The sequence below is a fragment of the Camellia sinensis genome, chromosome 10 (assembly GCF_055761805.1).
Source record: "Camellia sinensis isolate YWXY chromosome 10, ASM5576180v1, whole genome shotgun sequence".
Lineage (NCBI taxonomy): Eukaryota > Viridiplantae > Streptophyta > Magnoliopsida > Ericales > Theaceae > Camellia > Camellia sinensis.
Window position 1 is genome coordinate 66,394,102 of NC_138970.1, and position 18,588 is coordinate 66,412,689.

Sequence of the window (18,588 nt, forward strand, 5' to 3'; positions counted from 1 at the left end):
AATGACCAACAAAGTCAATATGAAGTTGGTAATGATGTATTGATAATGCCTCCATCCATTCCAAACATCAATAAGATCTGCAAAACTCATGCTAGTTTAAGTATTTGAAAACAGACATACCATCATAGGTCTCACTAACAAAATCTAATTTCCAGCTCATGTTAGCCTCTACTTCCATTTCAATTCACCCCTAGCTCTGAGTTCTGCACAAGATAGCACACTTGAGAATATAATTTTATAACAAAGGTTGAGTTATAAACTCAAAGTTCACGAGTTTAAGAAATGCGATAACGTCATTGATTGTACGAACTTATGAAAAATAAAAAAGAATAGAGCATCACCAGCTTTATATTGCGCGATATCACCAACAATAGGAACTGAATTATGCTTGTATATCACAAGATCAAGTAACAAGCGAGCCCTATGCAAATAGTCAAACTACATGCCAAAAGTAGTGAGTACATAAAAACATCACACATTATAAAATTAGTCTTCATAAAACATAAGATACTGATAAGTGGACAGTTGGGTATAAATGTAAGTACCTTGATTACACCCGAAGGCAAAGGTTTCTCTTGCATATATTTGATGACAAAAAGACCACAATCATAGCTATAGGAATGAGTGTAGTTGTAACAATAGAGTCAACGAACTTAGAGATTATAACATTAATGCTTATTTAAAAATTAAGAACGATAATGTAGTGTATTACCTGTTGTCTTGGCGTGGCATGTCTTCCAACCATTGAAATGCAAACGAACTAACATCTTGAACATAATCTTCTCCATGCGCATATAGAAGCAGCTTATGCAATGATTGTACCTGTTGGTGGTAGGTAGTAAGGTACATAGATCAAGAAACAAAAAAGTGGATACAAGTGGTATCATAATGGTTATTCTATTACCAATAATGTAGCTTGATTTTTTCAATCCTCATCGGTGTCAATACATCTGCTGGAGTCGAATAGATAGGCAACCCGTTTTTCCATGTTTACATTCAAGCACAACCAGTGGTTTTCCCTATGGTTGAAGGGCATGTAAATCTAAAAATATAACGTCGAATGTACATGCAAAAAATAAATAAATACATGACATGGATCAAATGTTATTGTGCATGGTAAATTTGGAAATTGGGTAATAGTAGTATTTTATCATGTTACCTCCTCACAAGCATGAAGGGGGCCAGTGTATCTGTAAATTCCAAAATAATCTTCTACTATATCTTTCATTGTGTCATCAGAAGGTTGACACAAAATCTTTTGCTGCATATTCAATTTTAACATATAAATAACTTGTGCCTAAATAAAAAAAGTCTTTAGGTATGGCTAATACTTACCGATACATGGGTCAGAAAGTACCAAACCTTGTGATCCTTATTTGGAAACTTTTTCCTTTGTTTATTTGTCAATTTCACAACAATGAGATTTATAATTTGCAATGCAAAATATATGAAATTTATGAATAGGCAAAGTAAAGTAACTTGGATGATGGAATGGTAGCAAATAAAATAGGAGAAGGAGAAAAGTCTTACACATGAGGATATCCACTGGTATGGTTTCAAGGACCACAATTCCTTCCGTGTTGCAGATTGTGCTTCCACGTAGTGCAGTTTCATCCGTACAAGATATTCCTTAGCACATGGATAACTATGTGAGTTAGAAGGTATAATACTTCATACATAACAAGTTAAAGGTAGTCAAATTGTACCCTTCTGAAAGAGATTCATCAAATGCATATCGTAGAACGAGACTATCATAGTCATTTAATGGGTCTGGCAAAGGCACAGATGACTTGTAAAGGTATTGAGAAGAATAGTGCATAAAACAAATCAAGCTTAGTTAGTGTATGTTCATGAAGATGGAGTTGGCACAAAATAACCACATATACAAAAGATACTATAATAATTAGTTTCAAACCTTTGGGATTTCAGGAACAACATTACCCCCAAGTTGATCAAGTAAATTATCAAATAGCTGATACAAGTAAAAGAAAAGTAAGAAACAAACACGATTTGTTACACATGTATCAAATATGTTTTGAGACACAGTCATTTAGTTTACTTGATTGAGATTGTCATGAATATTATTGTCAATGTTGTTGTCAGTTGACGATGGCTTCAACTGTGGTCTTTTCTTCATTACATCAAATTTCACAAAAGGTGTACGCAACCACTGACTGGCTTTGCAATTCTGGGTCCCTCGAGTCTGAGGACCATGAACAACACTACATGATGATGACATTGTTATAGCATTCACTTCAACTGCCTTTGTATCACTCTTTTTTGCGCGCGATCGCCTCCTTTGTGGAATAGGAAGTTGTTCATTATTTAATGCTTTCCCACCAACCAATTTGGCTCGTTTCTTTGCAACTGGCTTTGCATTTGGTGGTGTGAGGATTGGTTTTGTTTTTCTCAAATGCAAAGTTTCCATTGGTTCTTTGTCATTCATATTCCTTATCTCATCCTCATTTACAAACTTCGGGGAATTGGCTGCAACCTTTTCGATACCACTATCATCGAAACCAACCATTTCAATGTCAATTCGATGCTCCTCATGTAGTTTGCTTGGTGGTGTTTTAACATGTCCACCATCAAATGGAATGCGTCGTTCTAACAACTCAAGAATTTGACCAACTTGGTTCTCCATTTTGACCAATCGCTGCTCTGCAAGAAGTTTGCTTGGTGGTGTTTTAACTTGTTCTCCATCAACTGGCATGTGTTTTTCTAACAGCTCAAGAATTTTTTCAACTTGATTCTCCACTTTGGTTACACGCTTCTCATCCTCATCTTGCCTTGTGTCCTTGTGGCCTTGGACCAAAAGGGCATGAATTTCAATGACTTGTTTCTCAACTTTAGCCAATCGGGAGTCATCATTCTTGTCAATTCTTCCCTGGCTAAGAGTTACTGCATTGGACTTTTCAACAATGTTAGGCAAAGCCACCTATTCACACATATACAATAACTTGTTAATGTCACAGGTGTAATGTAAATTGAGCTATAATTATAAAAAGTCATGCGTTGTAAATATTTACCTCAACATTTAAATATCCTCCCAAAGCTTTAATTTGATTCAAACCTTGCTTAATTTCTGAATTGCCCCAATAGGATAAGCGAGGAATGGAGTTGGAAGTAGCCACCAACTCCCTTTTGCGAGCAAATTGTTCCAAGTAAAATAACTACATGGGAAAAAAAAAAAGAAAAAAAAGAAGTCATTTTAATGTGTGTTAGACAATATGCAATAAAAAATAATAGATGAAATAATTACACATCAAGGGGAGGTACCATTAGAACAAGCAAACAGCCGCACATAGCAGACCGCTCTTTGACCTTGGCAATAGCAATGCGGTCGACAAGAAAATCAAGTGTGTGCTTTGCCCAATTGAATTGACTGATGGACTCAACATTTTTAACCATTTGAATGAATGACTGGTGTACGCCTGCCTTTGTGGTGGGGCACAAGAGGGCTCCAATGATGTATAAGACAAATTTCCTTTTAAATTCAGTTCCAGCATCTTTTGTTTCAAGCAGATAAGATTTCAGAGATGTGAACGGAGCAAATTTATTCTTCACCGCAAGTTCATCACATAGGTTTCTAATTTCATCTACGGACTCTTTTAACTTCACAGGTAGACCATTGGAAGGTAATCCCATCAACTCATGAACATCTTCTATGGTGAGAAGCATTCGAAGACCGTGGACATTCAATGAATGAGTTGAAGGATCAAAGTTCTGAACTAACCATACATTTAGTTATGAACTTATATGATTTTATATCATAACCTATACCATATTAGTCATAACCACCACCATATTAACTCATAACTTAGTTATATTCAATTATTTACTTATACCATATTACTTCATAACCAGGTCATAATTGAGTTATTAAATAATTTTTCTCTTAAATTAGGCAACCGGTGTACCCGGTTACCAAACAGAGCAAAGTCAGAGTAGTCCAATAGTCCCGAAGCCAGTTGGCCTCCCTCTCTGGCTCGTGCTCTTGCTCTTGCTCTTCTCTTCTCCTCCCTCATCTCTTCCACCATAGCTGGAGCTTCAGTCATTGCCGAAGACCACCAGCCCCGTCGGCGTCAGGACCACCATTCTCTCAGTGTAACCTCTCACTCTCTTGATGTCAAGAACTAGAGTTTCTTCCATTCAAATCGAATATTTCCAAGAGATATTTTCTGTGGCTCAGGTTTGTTTCTAACTCTAAACTTCATTTACATTAGGGCTTTTGATTTGAAAACCCTAACCCTTATTGAATATCTGATATTAAGTTTGGTTCTCAATGAAAATTAAAATCTATATCCAATAGCTGTGCCACTTTGATTTCAGAACTGAAGAATGAATATCTGATATTAATTTTTATTTTATCAGCTTTTTCCTCTGAAAAAGTTCAAAATTTGTAATCCAACTATTGGCTCTTTCTCTATCTCTCTTTGATTGTATCTACAATCAGCAATGTCATCCTAAATCATCCTCTGTTATACCTTTCATAGCATAAACAAATAGTTAAAATAATGATAATGAACCCGTCAGTCTAACTGGACATAAGAAATTTCACATTAACAAACAGTATATGTCGGATATACATGACATGTGCCGAAACATCCAACTCATATTTTCAAATTTTGTTTCCCAAACAAATTTTTTGTTCTTATGAGAAATAACATAGGAATAGATTCATCAAACAGAACAACCAAAAACAGATTAAGCTGGGAAAAAAATTCAAATATCCTTAGTTTCACACTTCTATGATATAACAATTGCGTAAATTTGAGTATTTTGTTGATTTGTAGGGATGAGCTAACCTGCCATGAATCGTAGGCTGCGTTTACTAGAAAAAGTGGTGTTTGAATTTGCTGAGCCATATTTTGGGGGAAAAAACACTGCAACATAGTTGAGATGTATTGGTACCATTGACAAGAAATTAGGGAATAAGGAACAATACGATTGAGATAACAAACAACTCTTACCAAACCAGGTCCCATTTTTGAAGTGCACTATATGAGTAAATTTTTTGCTGATCCCTGAGTAGCGGAGTCAAATGAAAGTTAGAATCTGAACTCAGATCAGCAAAATTAAAACCACAAAAATTGTAATGGAAACATCATGTGAGAGAGAGATTGAGAGAGGGTACATGTGTGGTGACTACGTCGTTATAAAAGGCTTCAATGTGTTGTATTCGAACCCGGTACGCTCTGATACCAAGTTGTAACGCCCTCAAAATAACAACAATAAACCCATCAATAAAGATATGCATTGATATATAAAAGTTCCACATTCTTCCATTTATCAGAGTTTCATTACAAAAAGTATTACATGTTAACAACAAAAGCAAATGCCCTATGGGCTTACAGCTTTCCAAGTTAACACTTGGTTACAACAAAAGAGTACTAACTCATTTGCACATTAAGCCCTTGGCTTGAATTACATGTAATATATCAAAAAGTAAAACGACAAAAGTATGTCCGCCTCTAGCCTCCCAAGCTATGTCCTTGGAGGTGACATCCTACCTGTACCTGAAAATGATATTCCCATATAGGGTGAGCCACAGCCCAGTAGAAATACACTAAACCAACCATGAACAATGACTAAAAGATTAGCAATTGATAGATGGCCAACACTGGTACATCCACATAAATCACATATTTATGCCATACGACTTATGAGTCCAAGTTACTTTTCATTTTCCCTTTTTCCACAGATAAGCATATTAGCTCTATCATCATTTCAACAGATATGTATAACAACAATATCCCATATTCACAGATAAGCATATAAGCTCTATCCACACTTCACAAAGATAAGCATATAAGCTCCATCTTCACTTCTCTAGACAAGCATAAGAGCTGTATCTACGGAGTTCATCCCCTATCTTCTCCCAATACTATCCGGTTTAGAGGTACATCCCCCATCTTCCCCTAAACCGCGGAGTACATCCCCCATCTCCTCCTCTACACATAACGTATACAAACACATTGGTTCTATATACAATCACTCAATACATACAGTTAATGTATTCTATCAACCGTCAAATTCCATGACACATTCCATTGATTAGTTTCCGTTTGCCTAATCATCATGCATTGTCTACAACAATCACGACTATCCTCCACCGATAGCCCAAAGCAATTATTTCTAAACAGAAAATAAATGCACAAATGGATATTCAATCAACATTTCATTTCGGTGAGTGACAAATAGTTCAACTACACCCTTTAACCCCATATATTCCCAATCTCAACAATTCCATTTCATGTTCTCATTTCTCGCAATTAATTATCCCAATTAATCAAACAATGTAATTAGGTCAATTCCCATAATTAACATTACAACCCTTAGGTCCCATTTTCATCAATGATTCAACATTTATTCCATTTCTCTATGCCAAACATGCATCTAGGTTTATTATAAATAAAACCCCAACTTTTGTAAAATTACTCAAAAGCCCCGAACTTTCACAAAATTACCAAACCAACCCCAACATCTCAAAATACTAAAATTTAAAGACAAAATCCATAGAGAGGAGTAGGATATCCCTACCTCGAAGTTTGAGCCAAAAAGGAGATGAAGACTCGAAGATCAACGTGCTCCAAATCCAAATTTTTTCAGATTAAATCGAAGCTCTCAACGCCCTCTATCTTTTTAACAAAGACCCTAGGCTAGATTCACACTCTAGGGAGATCAAATCTCAGAGAGAGTGTAAGTTTAGAGAGAGAGAGTCTCGGATCTAGGGTTTGAAAGAAAAAGAAAGTGAAAAACTAATGTTCAAAAATGCTACTGTCCGCTGATATAAAACACGCTCGCTCAAGCGAAGACTTTGTCGCTCGAGCGACCAGACACAGAAAACTCTCGCTCGAGCCAAGAAGTTCTCGCTCGAGCCGAAAACTCAGAAGTGCGCTCGAGCGAAAGAATGCTCGCTCGAGCCAACAACTCAAACCCTCAGGTCTGCAACCAGAAGCACGCTCGAGCGACAGACTTCTCGCTCGAGCGAAGAACAAACCAGACCGCTCGAGCGAAGGAAGCACGCTCGAGCCAAGAAATGCAACTCTCAGGTCCAGAACCAGGCGCAATCGCTCGCTCGAGCGAAGCCACCCTGGCTCGACCCACCAGACACGAACTCAACTCTCGCTCGAGCGACCAACTCCTCGCTCGAGCGAAGGTCCAAAAATCTGGGCAGCAACACTAGGCTCCCAAACACAACCAACCTGTAACAAACCTGCCCAACACATCCTATAACTCAATATACAAAGTAGTAATAGATGTAAACAAGACAATAATCAATTACTATCATCCACGGACACATGTCCGGATCACTGTACAACAAGGGTAAAACCGAGATCGCTATAACCTCCCCCCCTTACAGAATTTCGTCCCCGAAATTAAGCACAAGTTTTCAAAAACAGGTTTTCCTCCATTTTAAACAATGTTACATTTTAACATTCAACAATTCGACCCATTACCGGTCATCCCATCCCTTTAACAAGAGGCATTTCACAATATGTAAACAACATATGTACTTTCAACATGCATCAACATTATGCATTATCTTTCCAATTTCAACAATATATTCAACAGATATAGTGTTATATTCAACTTCCATATGAGGCAAGTTCCAAAACATACTTCCAATAAACCAAAACATTTTCAATGTTTCACAACTTAAGACGTATATAAAAGCTCTTAAGTTCAACAATAGTTCAAAATTTAAATACAAGATTACATATCAACAAACAAGTCCGGATATTTCTCACGGACTTCCAACTCACGTTCCCAAGTGGCCTCCTCCACTCCGTGATGTTTCCACAAGACTTTCACCAAAGGAATGGTCTTGCCACGCAGGACCTGAGCCCGCCTATCCAAGACCCGAACCGGTCTCTCCTCATACGAGGCATCCTCATCTACCTCTAAATTGGTCCAATCCAATACATGTGATGGATCTGGCCGTACTTCCGAAGCATACTCACATGAAACACGTCATGCACTCCGGACAACTGCGGCGGTAAAGCTAACCGATAAGCAACCTCGCCAATCCTCTCAAGGATCTCAAAAGGCCCAATAAACCGAGGGGATAACTTCCCGCTCTTCCCAAACCTCATCAGGCGTCGCCTAGGTGATATCTTCAGAAAGACATGATCACCTACCTCAAACGCCAAAGGCCTCCTCCTACGGTCAGCATAAGATTTTTGACGACTCTAGGCTGTAACAAGCCTCCTACGGATAAGCTCAACTTTCTCCGTCGTCTCCCTAACCAACTCCGGACCCAACAAAGGTGCATCACCCACCTCGGCCCAACAAACTGGAGACCTACACGGTCGGCCATACAAGGCCTCAAACGGTGCCATACCGATGCTAGACTGAAAACTGTTGTTGTAGGCAAACTCTATCAATGGCAAGTGCCTCTCCCACGTCCCGCTAAAGTCAAGGACACAACCCCGAAGCATATCCTCAAGGATCTGAATAGTACGCTCGGACTGCCCGTCAGTCTGAGGATGATAAGCCGTACTAAAGGTCAACTTAGTGCCCAAGGCACTCTGCAGACTCTGCCACAACCTAGCAGTAAAACGAGGATCTCTATCTGAGACAATCATCACTGGGACCCCGTGCAATCTCACTACGTCCCGAATATACAAGTCGGCAAGATGATCCACCGAATCTCTCACGCGCATAGGAATAAAGTGCGCCGACTTAGTCAACCGGTCTACAACCACCCAAATAGCATCACTACCCCGCTGAGTCCTCGGAAGACCTACAACGAAGTCCATAGTGACATGCTCCCACTTCCACTCGGCAATAGGCAAGGGTTGTAACAAACCCGCTGGCCTCTGATGCTCGGCCTTCACTTGCTGGCAAGTAAGGCACTTCAATACGAAAACAGCCACATCTCTCTTCATACCCCGCCACCAAAACTGGCGATCCAAATCCTGATACATCTTAGTACCTCCCGGATGCACTGCAAGGCGCGAATGGTGAAACTCTCGGAGTACCTCCTCTCGGCAAGACTCCGGTACAAACAAACGGTCTCGGTATCTCACACTCAGGTCGGGATACACCGTCAAACCCTTCTCAACTTTCCCACTGGAGATCTTCTCTCGGATGGATTCTACCTCAAGGTCACCTCTCTGTGCCTCTAACACTCGTGTCACAAGCGTAGGCTGTGCAACAACAGAAAACAAGGCCGCAGCCTCAACAGATTCGCCCAGTAGCAAATCAAACTCCCCAAGTGCACCCAACATCTCCCATTCCCGGATGGCTATACTAGCTACATCAGTAATGGATTTCCTACTAAGGGCATCGGCCACAACATTGGCCTTTCCCGGATGATAATGCAACTCAAAATCATAATCCTCGATGAACTCCATCCACCACCTCTGCCTCAAATTCAAGTCTCTCTGTGTAAACAGATACTTCAAACTCTTGTGGTCCGAGAACACCTCGAACTTCTCACCATAAAGGTAGTGTCTCCAGATCTTCAAGGCAAAGATCACAGCCGCTAACTCTAGGTCGTGTGTGGGGTAATTCTTCTCGTGTATTTTCAACTGACGTGAGCCATAAGCTACCACTTTCCCCTCTTGCATCAACACACAACCCAAACCCTCTCGTGAGGCATCACAATAAACCACTTAACCCAACCCTCTCTCCGGAATAATCAACACCGGAGCGGTGGTCAATCTAACTTTCAGCTCTTGGAACGACTTTTCACAAGTCTCACTCCACACAAACTTGACCCCCTTCCGAGTCAGTCTAGTCAACGGTGACACTAACCTGGAAAAATCTTTCACAAACCGACGGTAATACCCAGCTAATCCCAGAAAACTGCGGATCTCAAACACACTCTTAGGCTGTGCCCAATCTTGCACTGCCTCAACCTTGGATGTATCAACAGACACCCTTTCAACGGATACCACGTGGCCTAAGAAGTTGACTTCCCTCAGTCAGAACTCACACTTTCTAAACTTGGCATACAGCCTATGGGCTCTAAGTAACTCAAGCACCACTCTCAAGTGTGCCTCGTGCTCCTCCTCAGAAGGCGAATAGATAAGGATGTCGTCCACAAAAACGACTACAAATCGATCCAAAAATTCCCGGAAGATCCGGTTCATCAAGTCCATAAAGACTGCCGGTGCATTGGTAAGCCCAAATGGCATCACCAGAAACTCATAATGGCCATACCGCGTACGGAATGCCGTCTTAGGAATATCCTCCTCCCTGACCCTCAACTGGTGGTAACTCGATCTCAAGTCTATCTTAGAGAAACAACGGGAACCCTTCAACTGGTCAAACAAATCATCTATACGGGGCATAGGGTACTTATTCTTAACCGTAGCCCGATTCAACTTCCGGTAGTCAATACACAATCTCAAGGCACCATCTTTCTTTTTAGCAAAGAGGGCCGGTGCTCCCCACGGCGAAACACTAGGGCGAACAAAGCCCTTATCTAGCAATTCCTGGAGCTGAACTTTCAACTCAACCAACTCTGCTGGAGCAAAACGGTAAGGTGCCATAGAAATCGGCGCTGTGCCAAGCACTAAATCAATAGAGAACTCTATCTCTCGGTGAGGTGGCAAATCAACAAGGTCTTCGGGAAAGACCTCCGAATACTCACAAACCACCCTCGGCAACACAAGCTGGGTCTCACCGCTCTCACCACTCTCAAAGCTGGCAAGTAGACTACTAAGCTCACTTCGCCCTCGCAAATCATACCCCGGTGGCAACACACAGCCAACCCGGTCTCCCAAGAAATGGAACCACTCCCCGCTCAAGGTACATAACGTGACCCTCTGGCGGTAGCAATCGATAACAGCCCGGTATGACGATAGCCAGTCCATACCCAAAATAACATCAAAGCCCTTCATGGGCATGACAAAAAACGGAAAAGGAAGCCTATAGTCGGCGACCTCTATATCACAACCTCTAACACCTTGTTTCAAGATCAACTCACCACCCAAAGGCGATACCACACAAATAGGAGATGCTAACTGTGCCAACTCCAATTCCAAAACAGATGCAAATGCAGCAGATACAAAAGAATGAGATGCACCCGTGTCAATCAATACACTAGCAACCGAGTTGCAAAACAGAAAAGTACCTCTCACTACCGATGGAGCCGGTACTAAATCCTGCGCGGTAACAGCATACACGCGCCCGGTAGGCCCCTGGTCTACCTGCTCACCTCTCGGAGCAAAAGACTGCTGCACAGACTAGGATGACGAAGCTCCCGGATTGGCCCTCGAGGCCTGCACAGACTGAGCTGGCTGAAAACCCTGCGTCTGCCTAGAACCAGACGCTCCCGAAGTGGCACTCAACTGCGGGCAAAACCTCTTCAGGTGCCCAGGCTGTCCACACTGATAACAAGACAAGGGCTGCCCCCTGCCTAAACTCTGACTCTGCGGTCTAGCTGAAGAAGAAGCAGCTCTCTGACCCCCACCCTTCTGCGGGCAAACAGAAACCTTGTGACCCAACTGGCCACACTTGTAACAAGCAAACTCCCCCTGATTGCCTCTCCCCGAGCCTGCACTCGGCACTGGAAAGGTCGATCTAGAAACTGCACCCTGAGACTGCTGAGGGTTATAACCCCTCTGTCTCCTGCCATCACTCTGACCATCCTGGCTCCTCTTGGAGCCCCTCTGTTCTTCCTCCTCTTCCTGCATCATAATTTCCATATGAGCAGCAGCATCTACCAGGTGTCTATACTCTCGGATATAAGACCCACCAACTCTCAACTTGAGGCCCCGCCTCAACTTCCGCTCAAACTCATAGCAACGGCGTTCCTCGGACGCCACCAGTTCCGGTGCAAACCTGGACAGACTGGTAAAAGTAGCCTCAAACTCGGCCACTGACAAGCCCTGCTGTTTAAGCCGGCTGAACTGATCCCTCAGCTTCTCCCTAGCTGCTGCAGACAAAAACCTCTCCTGAAAAGCATTCACAAGCGCCTCCCAAGTACCACCAACACGAGCCTTCTCGTACTTCCACCATTGACCCGCATCTCCCTTCAGTTGGAAGGATGCCAAGGTCACTTTCAGTGCTCCGTCCTCGATGCCAAGCATCTCGAACGTCTTACTCATTTGCTCTAGCCACTCATCAGCCTTCAGTGGCTCCTTCGGATCCCCGATAAGCTCATCCGGATTAGACCGGAAAAACTCCCTCTTCAAGAAAGAAGGCCCTGCCTCAGCTGCCTGATTCCCAGCTCTAAGAATACCCAAAGCTCCTGCTATCTCTCTGGCCAAGGCACCCATAGCCTGCTGACCTGCTGGCTCGGCCACATTGGCCTGGCCAACTCCCTCCTGCACTGCCGGAATCTCACCCGGTAACGGTACTTCCTGCCTCGCAGGCCTACCACGCCTAGCACCTCTTCCTCGTCCTGACATCCTAATAAAGGTAACACAGAATGTTAGCATATTCATAAATGTGCCGAAACTAAACACTCACGTCCTAATGCATGGACAACTGTAATTCACTCCACATAAGCACATAAACACATAAGCACTTACGAATTTCATTTCCGGATAATGATAGTCCCGAGGCGTTACTAGAGTTCCGGTTAAAAATAGCATTGATCAAGTGCTTTTCCAACAAGACTCCCAGAAACCCAAGGATCCAATCAACATCCTAGAAACTAAATCCCATACCCACATAGTCACATAAGCATGTCAGCAATTAAGCACGTAGCATATAATCACTACATCTAAGTCTCTATCAAGCGAGACAAACCCATTGTGATCCTAATCACTTCCCACGTACCCAAAGTATTCGAACCCGGTACGCTCTGATACCAAGTTGTAACGCCCTCAAAATAACAACAATAAACCCATCAATAAAGATATGCATTGATATATAAAAGTTCCACATTCTTCCATTTATCAGAGTTTCATTACAAAAAGTATTACATGTTAACAACAAAAGCAAATGCCCTATGGGCTTACAGCTTTCCAAGTTAACACTTGGTTACAACAAAAGAGTACTAACTCATTTACACATTAAGCCCTTGGCTTGAATTACATGTAATACATCAAAAAGTAAAACGACAAAAGTATGTCCGCCTCTAGCCTCCCAAGCTATGTCCTTGGAGGTGGCATCCTACCTGTGCCTGAAAATGATATTCCCATATAGGGTGAGCCACAGCCCAGTAGAAATACACTAAACCAACCATGAACAATGACTAAAAGATTAGCAATTGATAGATGGCCAACACTGGTACATCCACATAAATCACATATTTATGCCATACGACTTATGAGTCCAAGTTACTTTTCATTTTCCCTTTTTCCACAGATAAGCATATTAGCTCTATCATCATTTCAACAGATATGTATAACAACAATATCCCATATTCACAGATAAGCATATAAGCTCTATCCACACTTCACAAAGATAAGCATATAAGCTCCATCTTCACTTCTCTAGACAAGCATAAGAGCTGTATCTACGGAGTTCATCCCCTATCTTCTCCCAATACTATCCGGTTTAGAGGTACATCCCCCATCTTCCCCTAAACCGCGGAGTACATCCCCCATCTCCTCCTCTACACATAACGTATACAAACACATTGGTTCTATATACAATCACTCAATACATACAGTTAATGTATTCTATCAACCGTCAAATTCCATGACACATTCCATTGATTAGTTTCCGTTTGCCTAATCATCATGCATTGTCTACAACAATCACGACTATCCTCCACCGATAGCCCAAAGCAATTATTTCTAAACAGAAAATAAATGCACAAATGGATATTCAATCAACATTTCATTTCGGTGAGTGACAAATAGTTCAACTACACCCTTTAACCCCATATATTCCCAATCTCAACAATTCCATTTCATGTTCTCATTTCTCGCAATTAATTATCCCAATTAATCAAACAATGTAATTAGGTCAATTCCCATAATTAACATTACAACCCTTAGGTCCCATTTTCATCAATGATTCAACATTTATTCCATTTCTCTATGCCAAACATGCATCTAGGTTTATTATAAATAAAACCCCAACTTTTGTAAAATTACTCAAAAGCCCCGAACTTTCACAAAATTACCAAACCAACCCCAACATCTCAAAATACTAAAATTTAAAGACAACATCCATAGAGAGGAGTAGGATATCCCTACCTCGAAGTTTGAGCCAAAAAGGAGATGAAAACTCGAAGATCAACGTGCTCCAAATCCAAATTTTTTCAGATTAAATCGAAGCTCTCAACGCCCTCTATCTTTTTAACAAAGACCCTAGGCTAGATTCACACTCTAGGGAGATCAAATCTCAGAGAGAGTGTAAGTTTAGAGAGAGAGAGTCTCGGATCTAGGGTTTAAAAGAAAAAGAAAGTGAAAAACTAATGTTCAAAAATGCTACTGTCCGCTGATATAAAACACGCTCGCTCGAGCGAAGACTTTGTCGCTCGAGCGACCAGACACAGAAAACTCTCGCTCGAGCCAAGAAGTTCTCGCTCGAGCCGAAAACTCAGAAGTGCGCTCGAGCGAAAGAATGCTCGCTCGAGCCAACAACTCAAACCCTCAGGTCTGCAACCAGAAGCACGCTCGAGCGACAGACTTCTCGCTCGAGCGAAGAACAAACCAGACCGCTCGAGCGAAGGAAGCTCGCTCGAGCCAAGAAATGCAACTCTCAGGTCCAGAACCAGGCGCAATCGCTCGCTCGAGCGAAGCCACTCTGGCTCGACCCACCAGACACGAACTCAACTCTCGCTCGAGCGACCAACTCCTCGCTCGAGCGAAGGTCCAAAAATCTGGGCAGCAACACTAGGCTCCTAAACACAACCAACCTGTAACAAACCTGCCCAACACATCCTATAACTCAATATACAAAGTAGTAATAGATGTAAACTAGACAATAATCAATTACTATCATCCACGGACACATGTCCGGATCACTGTACAACAAGGGTAAAGCCGGGATCGCTATAGGAGAGCTCGAAAGTTATCACAATGCAATATGAATGTTAAACCACCAGCTGAACTGCCTGAGATGATAGCCTGTTCGAACTGAGTTTTAGGAGTAATTAAGGACAATGATAATGATGATGAAGAGGGAGAAAGAGAATATGCAACATAGATATGAACCACACATACATTTGCTGCATTCTTCATTTCTTTTGCTAATAGATCCTCAATAACAGCGGCAAAAATCCTAAAGTGAAGATTAGTAGCCTGATGAAAGTAAAAATGCAATCATAAATCCAACAAAATACAAATTTACAAGCGATGTAGGTACTAATCTCCTAATTTTGTTGTAATTGCTACTAATATAACTCACGGGATTGACTGTTTCGATAGCGCCTGTAAATGATGACCTGTCACGCCCCACTTTTTATTACTCAAAGTATTACCAATTTCATTTACTTAATTCCATTTCAGAGATAACATGCGAAAATAAACTCGTATATTCAACTTGTAGAAGTGAATAACATTGCTCTCATTTGTATGCAAGTAAATACAACATGAGTACACTAAATAAATTGCCCTTGGGCTTATATCATTAAAAGTCAAGAAGAAGGGTATAACCCTTTTTACATAAATGGCATTCCGCCAACACAAAAGAGGCCCCGTGGCCAACAAATAAGAAGATCCAACCTTGTAGAACATCCTGGCTATCACCTGAAAAAGATTCAACAACGTGGGATGAACATATAGTCCAGTAGGGATCTCAACATGATCTCCAACAATAACAACTTATAGATAGCTATGATCATGAATGTTCATTCTCATACTAGAATAGTAATGTGGCAGTTTATACAAAATATACATAAGTATGAACTTTTCTCGAAAACAGCCATTTCATTCGACGCTATAAGCGGTTCACCTTTTTTTCCTTTTTATTACCCATTTTTCCAAACTTTCATGACTATAACAGTTTTAGAAAAAAAACAATTTCACCAAGCCCATTACTCTTCCCCCATTTTCCGTACTTACAACAAAATGACCTTTTTTGAAAACATGTTCACAAATACCCCATTTTCCTTCACACTTTCCAAAATCTCAAAATGGCATTTTGGTTTGTTCCAAATACATTCATATCAATACATGCATGCCTTAAATAAAAGGGAAACAACCAATCATCAACATGTATATAATCCACAAATGAGGCAGCTCGGCCTTTCAAAACTGTAACCACCGCAACCCATAGCATACTTAGATACACTGACGATAACAATTAAAACTCTGCTCTACCGGCTATATGCACAGTAAGCTAAGGATACGCCAAGCGATAAGCGAGATAATAACGCATTTCAAACATTTCATACCTCATAATAGATACACATTTTAGTACTGTATCAATCTCAGATAAAAACACTTCCATACTTCACAAATGATACACATTTTAGTGCTGTATCAATATCAAACAAAAACACTTTTATACTTCACAAATGATACACATTTTAGTGCTGTATCAACAACATGTAAAAACACTTCCAATATCAATAAGCACACATATAGTGGTGCTAATGGAGTCCATCCCCTATCTCCTCCCAAACAAAATCCGGTTTAGAGGTCCATCCCCTATCTTCCCCTAAACCGTGGAGTACATCCCCTATCTCTTCCCACACAAAACAATGTATATAAGCGATTATCATGTACAAATTCCTCAATACAACAAAGCATAAATAACAAGTGTAATACATACACATAAACTATTCAATAATGTTTACCCAACACAAGTGTAACGCATACATCACAATTCAACACAACAATGTCATCCTCCACCGATGACCAAGGACAAAACCTCTAGATGCATGTATTCAATACACCTAATAAAAGAGACTCAACTCTCAAGCAATCCTTAAACCCAACAACGACACTAGTACGATAGGTAAGGATAAAACCCCCAAATGTGTGTATTCAACACTCATGATACAATAGTTCAATTCTCAAATTTATTTTCTGAGACTCACATAGAGTTAACATTTCATTTACCATTTTCAAGATCAACTTTCATAATTTTTCAAGTCAACATGTTCCATCACTTATTCCAAAAACACTTTTCCCTTTTCACAAAACCAATTACATTCTCTTCATTTTACAAAATCAATTCCATGGATAATAAGCCATAACCCAACTTGATTCAATACGTTCATTTCAAAATAACTCCAATACCATAATTAATCCTTTAACTGTTAACACCTTCTACACAACTCATATTAACAATAGAAATTTACCAACATTGTTCAACCATAAACCCTTTTTATTTTACCAAATCAAAATATAATTTAGGGCTTTCTCTCCTTTCAATAATAACATGCTAATTTTATTCTCTAATTAGTCCAAACCACAGTCAATGATAACAAAACCATTCTCAAACAACCAACCCTAGGTTCCCCTCATGATTTTCAAACAAATCCAACACTGATATGATTTTCATGCAATACAAAATTACCATATGTCTATCTATAGACGGAGTATTGAAAAAGAACAAAGAAATCCCTACCTCAAATGGAGAAGATGAAGGCCAAAAACCAAAGTGCTCCAAATCGCCAAACTTTCAGATTAAAATGAAGCCCTCAACCCACTCTACCTTTCTTACAAAGGACTTAGTATAGATTTACATTAGAGGGAGATGAAAACCTAGAGAGAAGGTGTGTAGGGAGAGAGAGAAGATGGTTCTAGGGTTTTGAAATCAAAAGGGAGATGAAAAAGTGATATTGAAAGGTTGTTATTAAAGCCCATTAATTGGAAAATGAAAAGACAAGTTAAAATTAAATGAACACTAACTAGCATTAAATGAACACTAGTTAGAAATATGAATGGACAAGTTTGTCATAAAATCCCACTAATGGAATATGAATGGATCACTAATTGGAATTGAATGAACCATCATGAAAATTTAATAGACACTAGTTGGAATTGAATGGACATCAACCCTTGGTTTCCAAACACAACCAACCTGTTTCAAACCTGCCCAACATATCCTATAACTTAAAAATAAGAAATTAAAGGACAACAACAACAATTATATAACAACGGGGTCTACGGAACATAAGTTCGGATACAACAACCTAATGGGAAAAGACCGGGGTCGCTATATGACCCATCGCAGTACATAACCTTGATCCTATTCCAATTATAGAAGTCTGTGTGTTGAAATAGAGTTAATTTTCTTAATTAGGAAAGAAGCTCGAAAACCTGTGAAAGTTCAAAGGGAAAGAAATGAAATCCAGATCAATTGGGCATACCTGGATTAAACTTTTGCAGGTTGCTCAGAAGCCCAGAGAAAACAAGCTGATTTGCCATTTGCTTAGATGAACCTAGACAAGTGTTCTTACGGGCAAGGCAAGTTGTAACATTGTTACACCATCCTCCTCCCTGAAAATACACAGTAGACAATGTTCATTTTTTATTTATTTATTTATTTATTTTTTTCGGGTAGGATGTTCTCTATAGAATCCATTAAAGATCTTGCAATGAAACTCTCAAAGCAATCAGTAAAACCAAAAGACTAATACATCAAATGGGTTTTATAGAAAAGCGTCAAATGCCTAACTTAGTCACTCACAATGAACTGCCAAGGGTAGTTATCTTAGCAATCAGGTGGTGTGGGGGCAGGGAGCGAGAGCATATAGAAGTTTCTAAGATTATGAGC

General features: G+C 40.5%; 1 protein-coding gene and 1 pseudogene across 1 annotated transcript; both read right to left on the reverse strand.

Moving 5' to 3' along the window:
• Positions 1-267: 267 nt before the first annotated feature.
• LOC114272826 (uncharacterized) lies at positions 268-4,058 on the reverse strand. Its single transcript, XM_082890135.1, has 9 exons — positions 3,929-4,058; positions 3,280-3,731; positions 3,030-3,173; positions 2,060-2,938; positions 1,916-1,972; positions 1,160-1,261; positions 713-822; positions 546-612; positions 268-438 (listed from the first exon to the last, which is right to left on the reverse strand). The coding sequence occupies exons 1-9, from the start codon at positions 4,056-4,058 to the stop codon at positions 268-270; spliced, it is 2,112 nt and encodes a 703-aa protein (XP_082746261.1).
• A 423-nt stretch (positions 4,059-4,481) lies between these two features.
• LOC145800457 (pectin acetylesterase 8-like) lies at positions 4,482-18,335 on the reverse strand (annotated as a pseudogene).
• Positions 18,336-18,588: the final 253 nt, after the last annotated feature.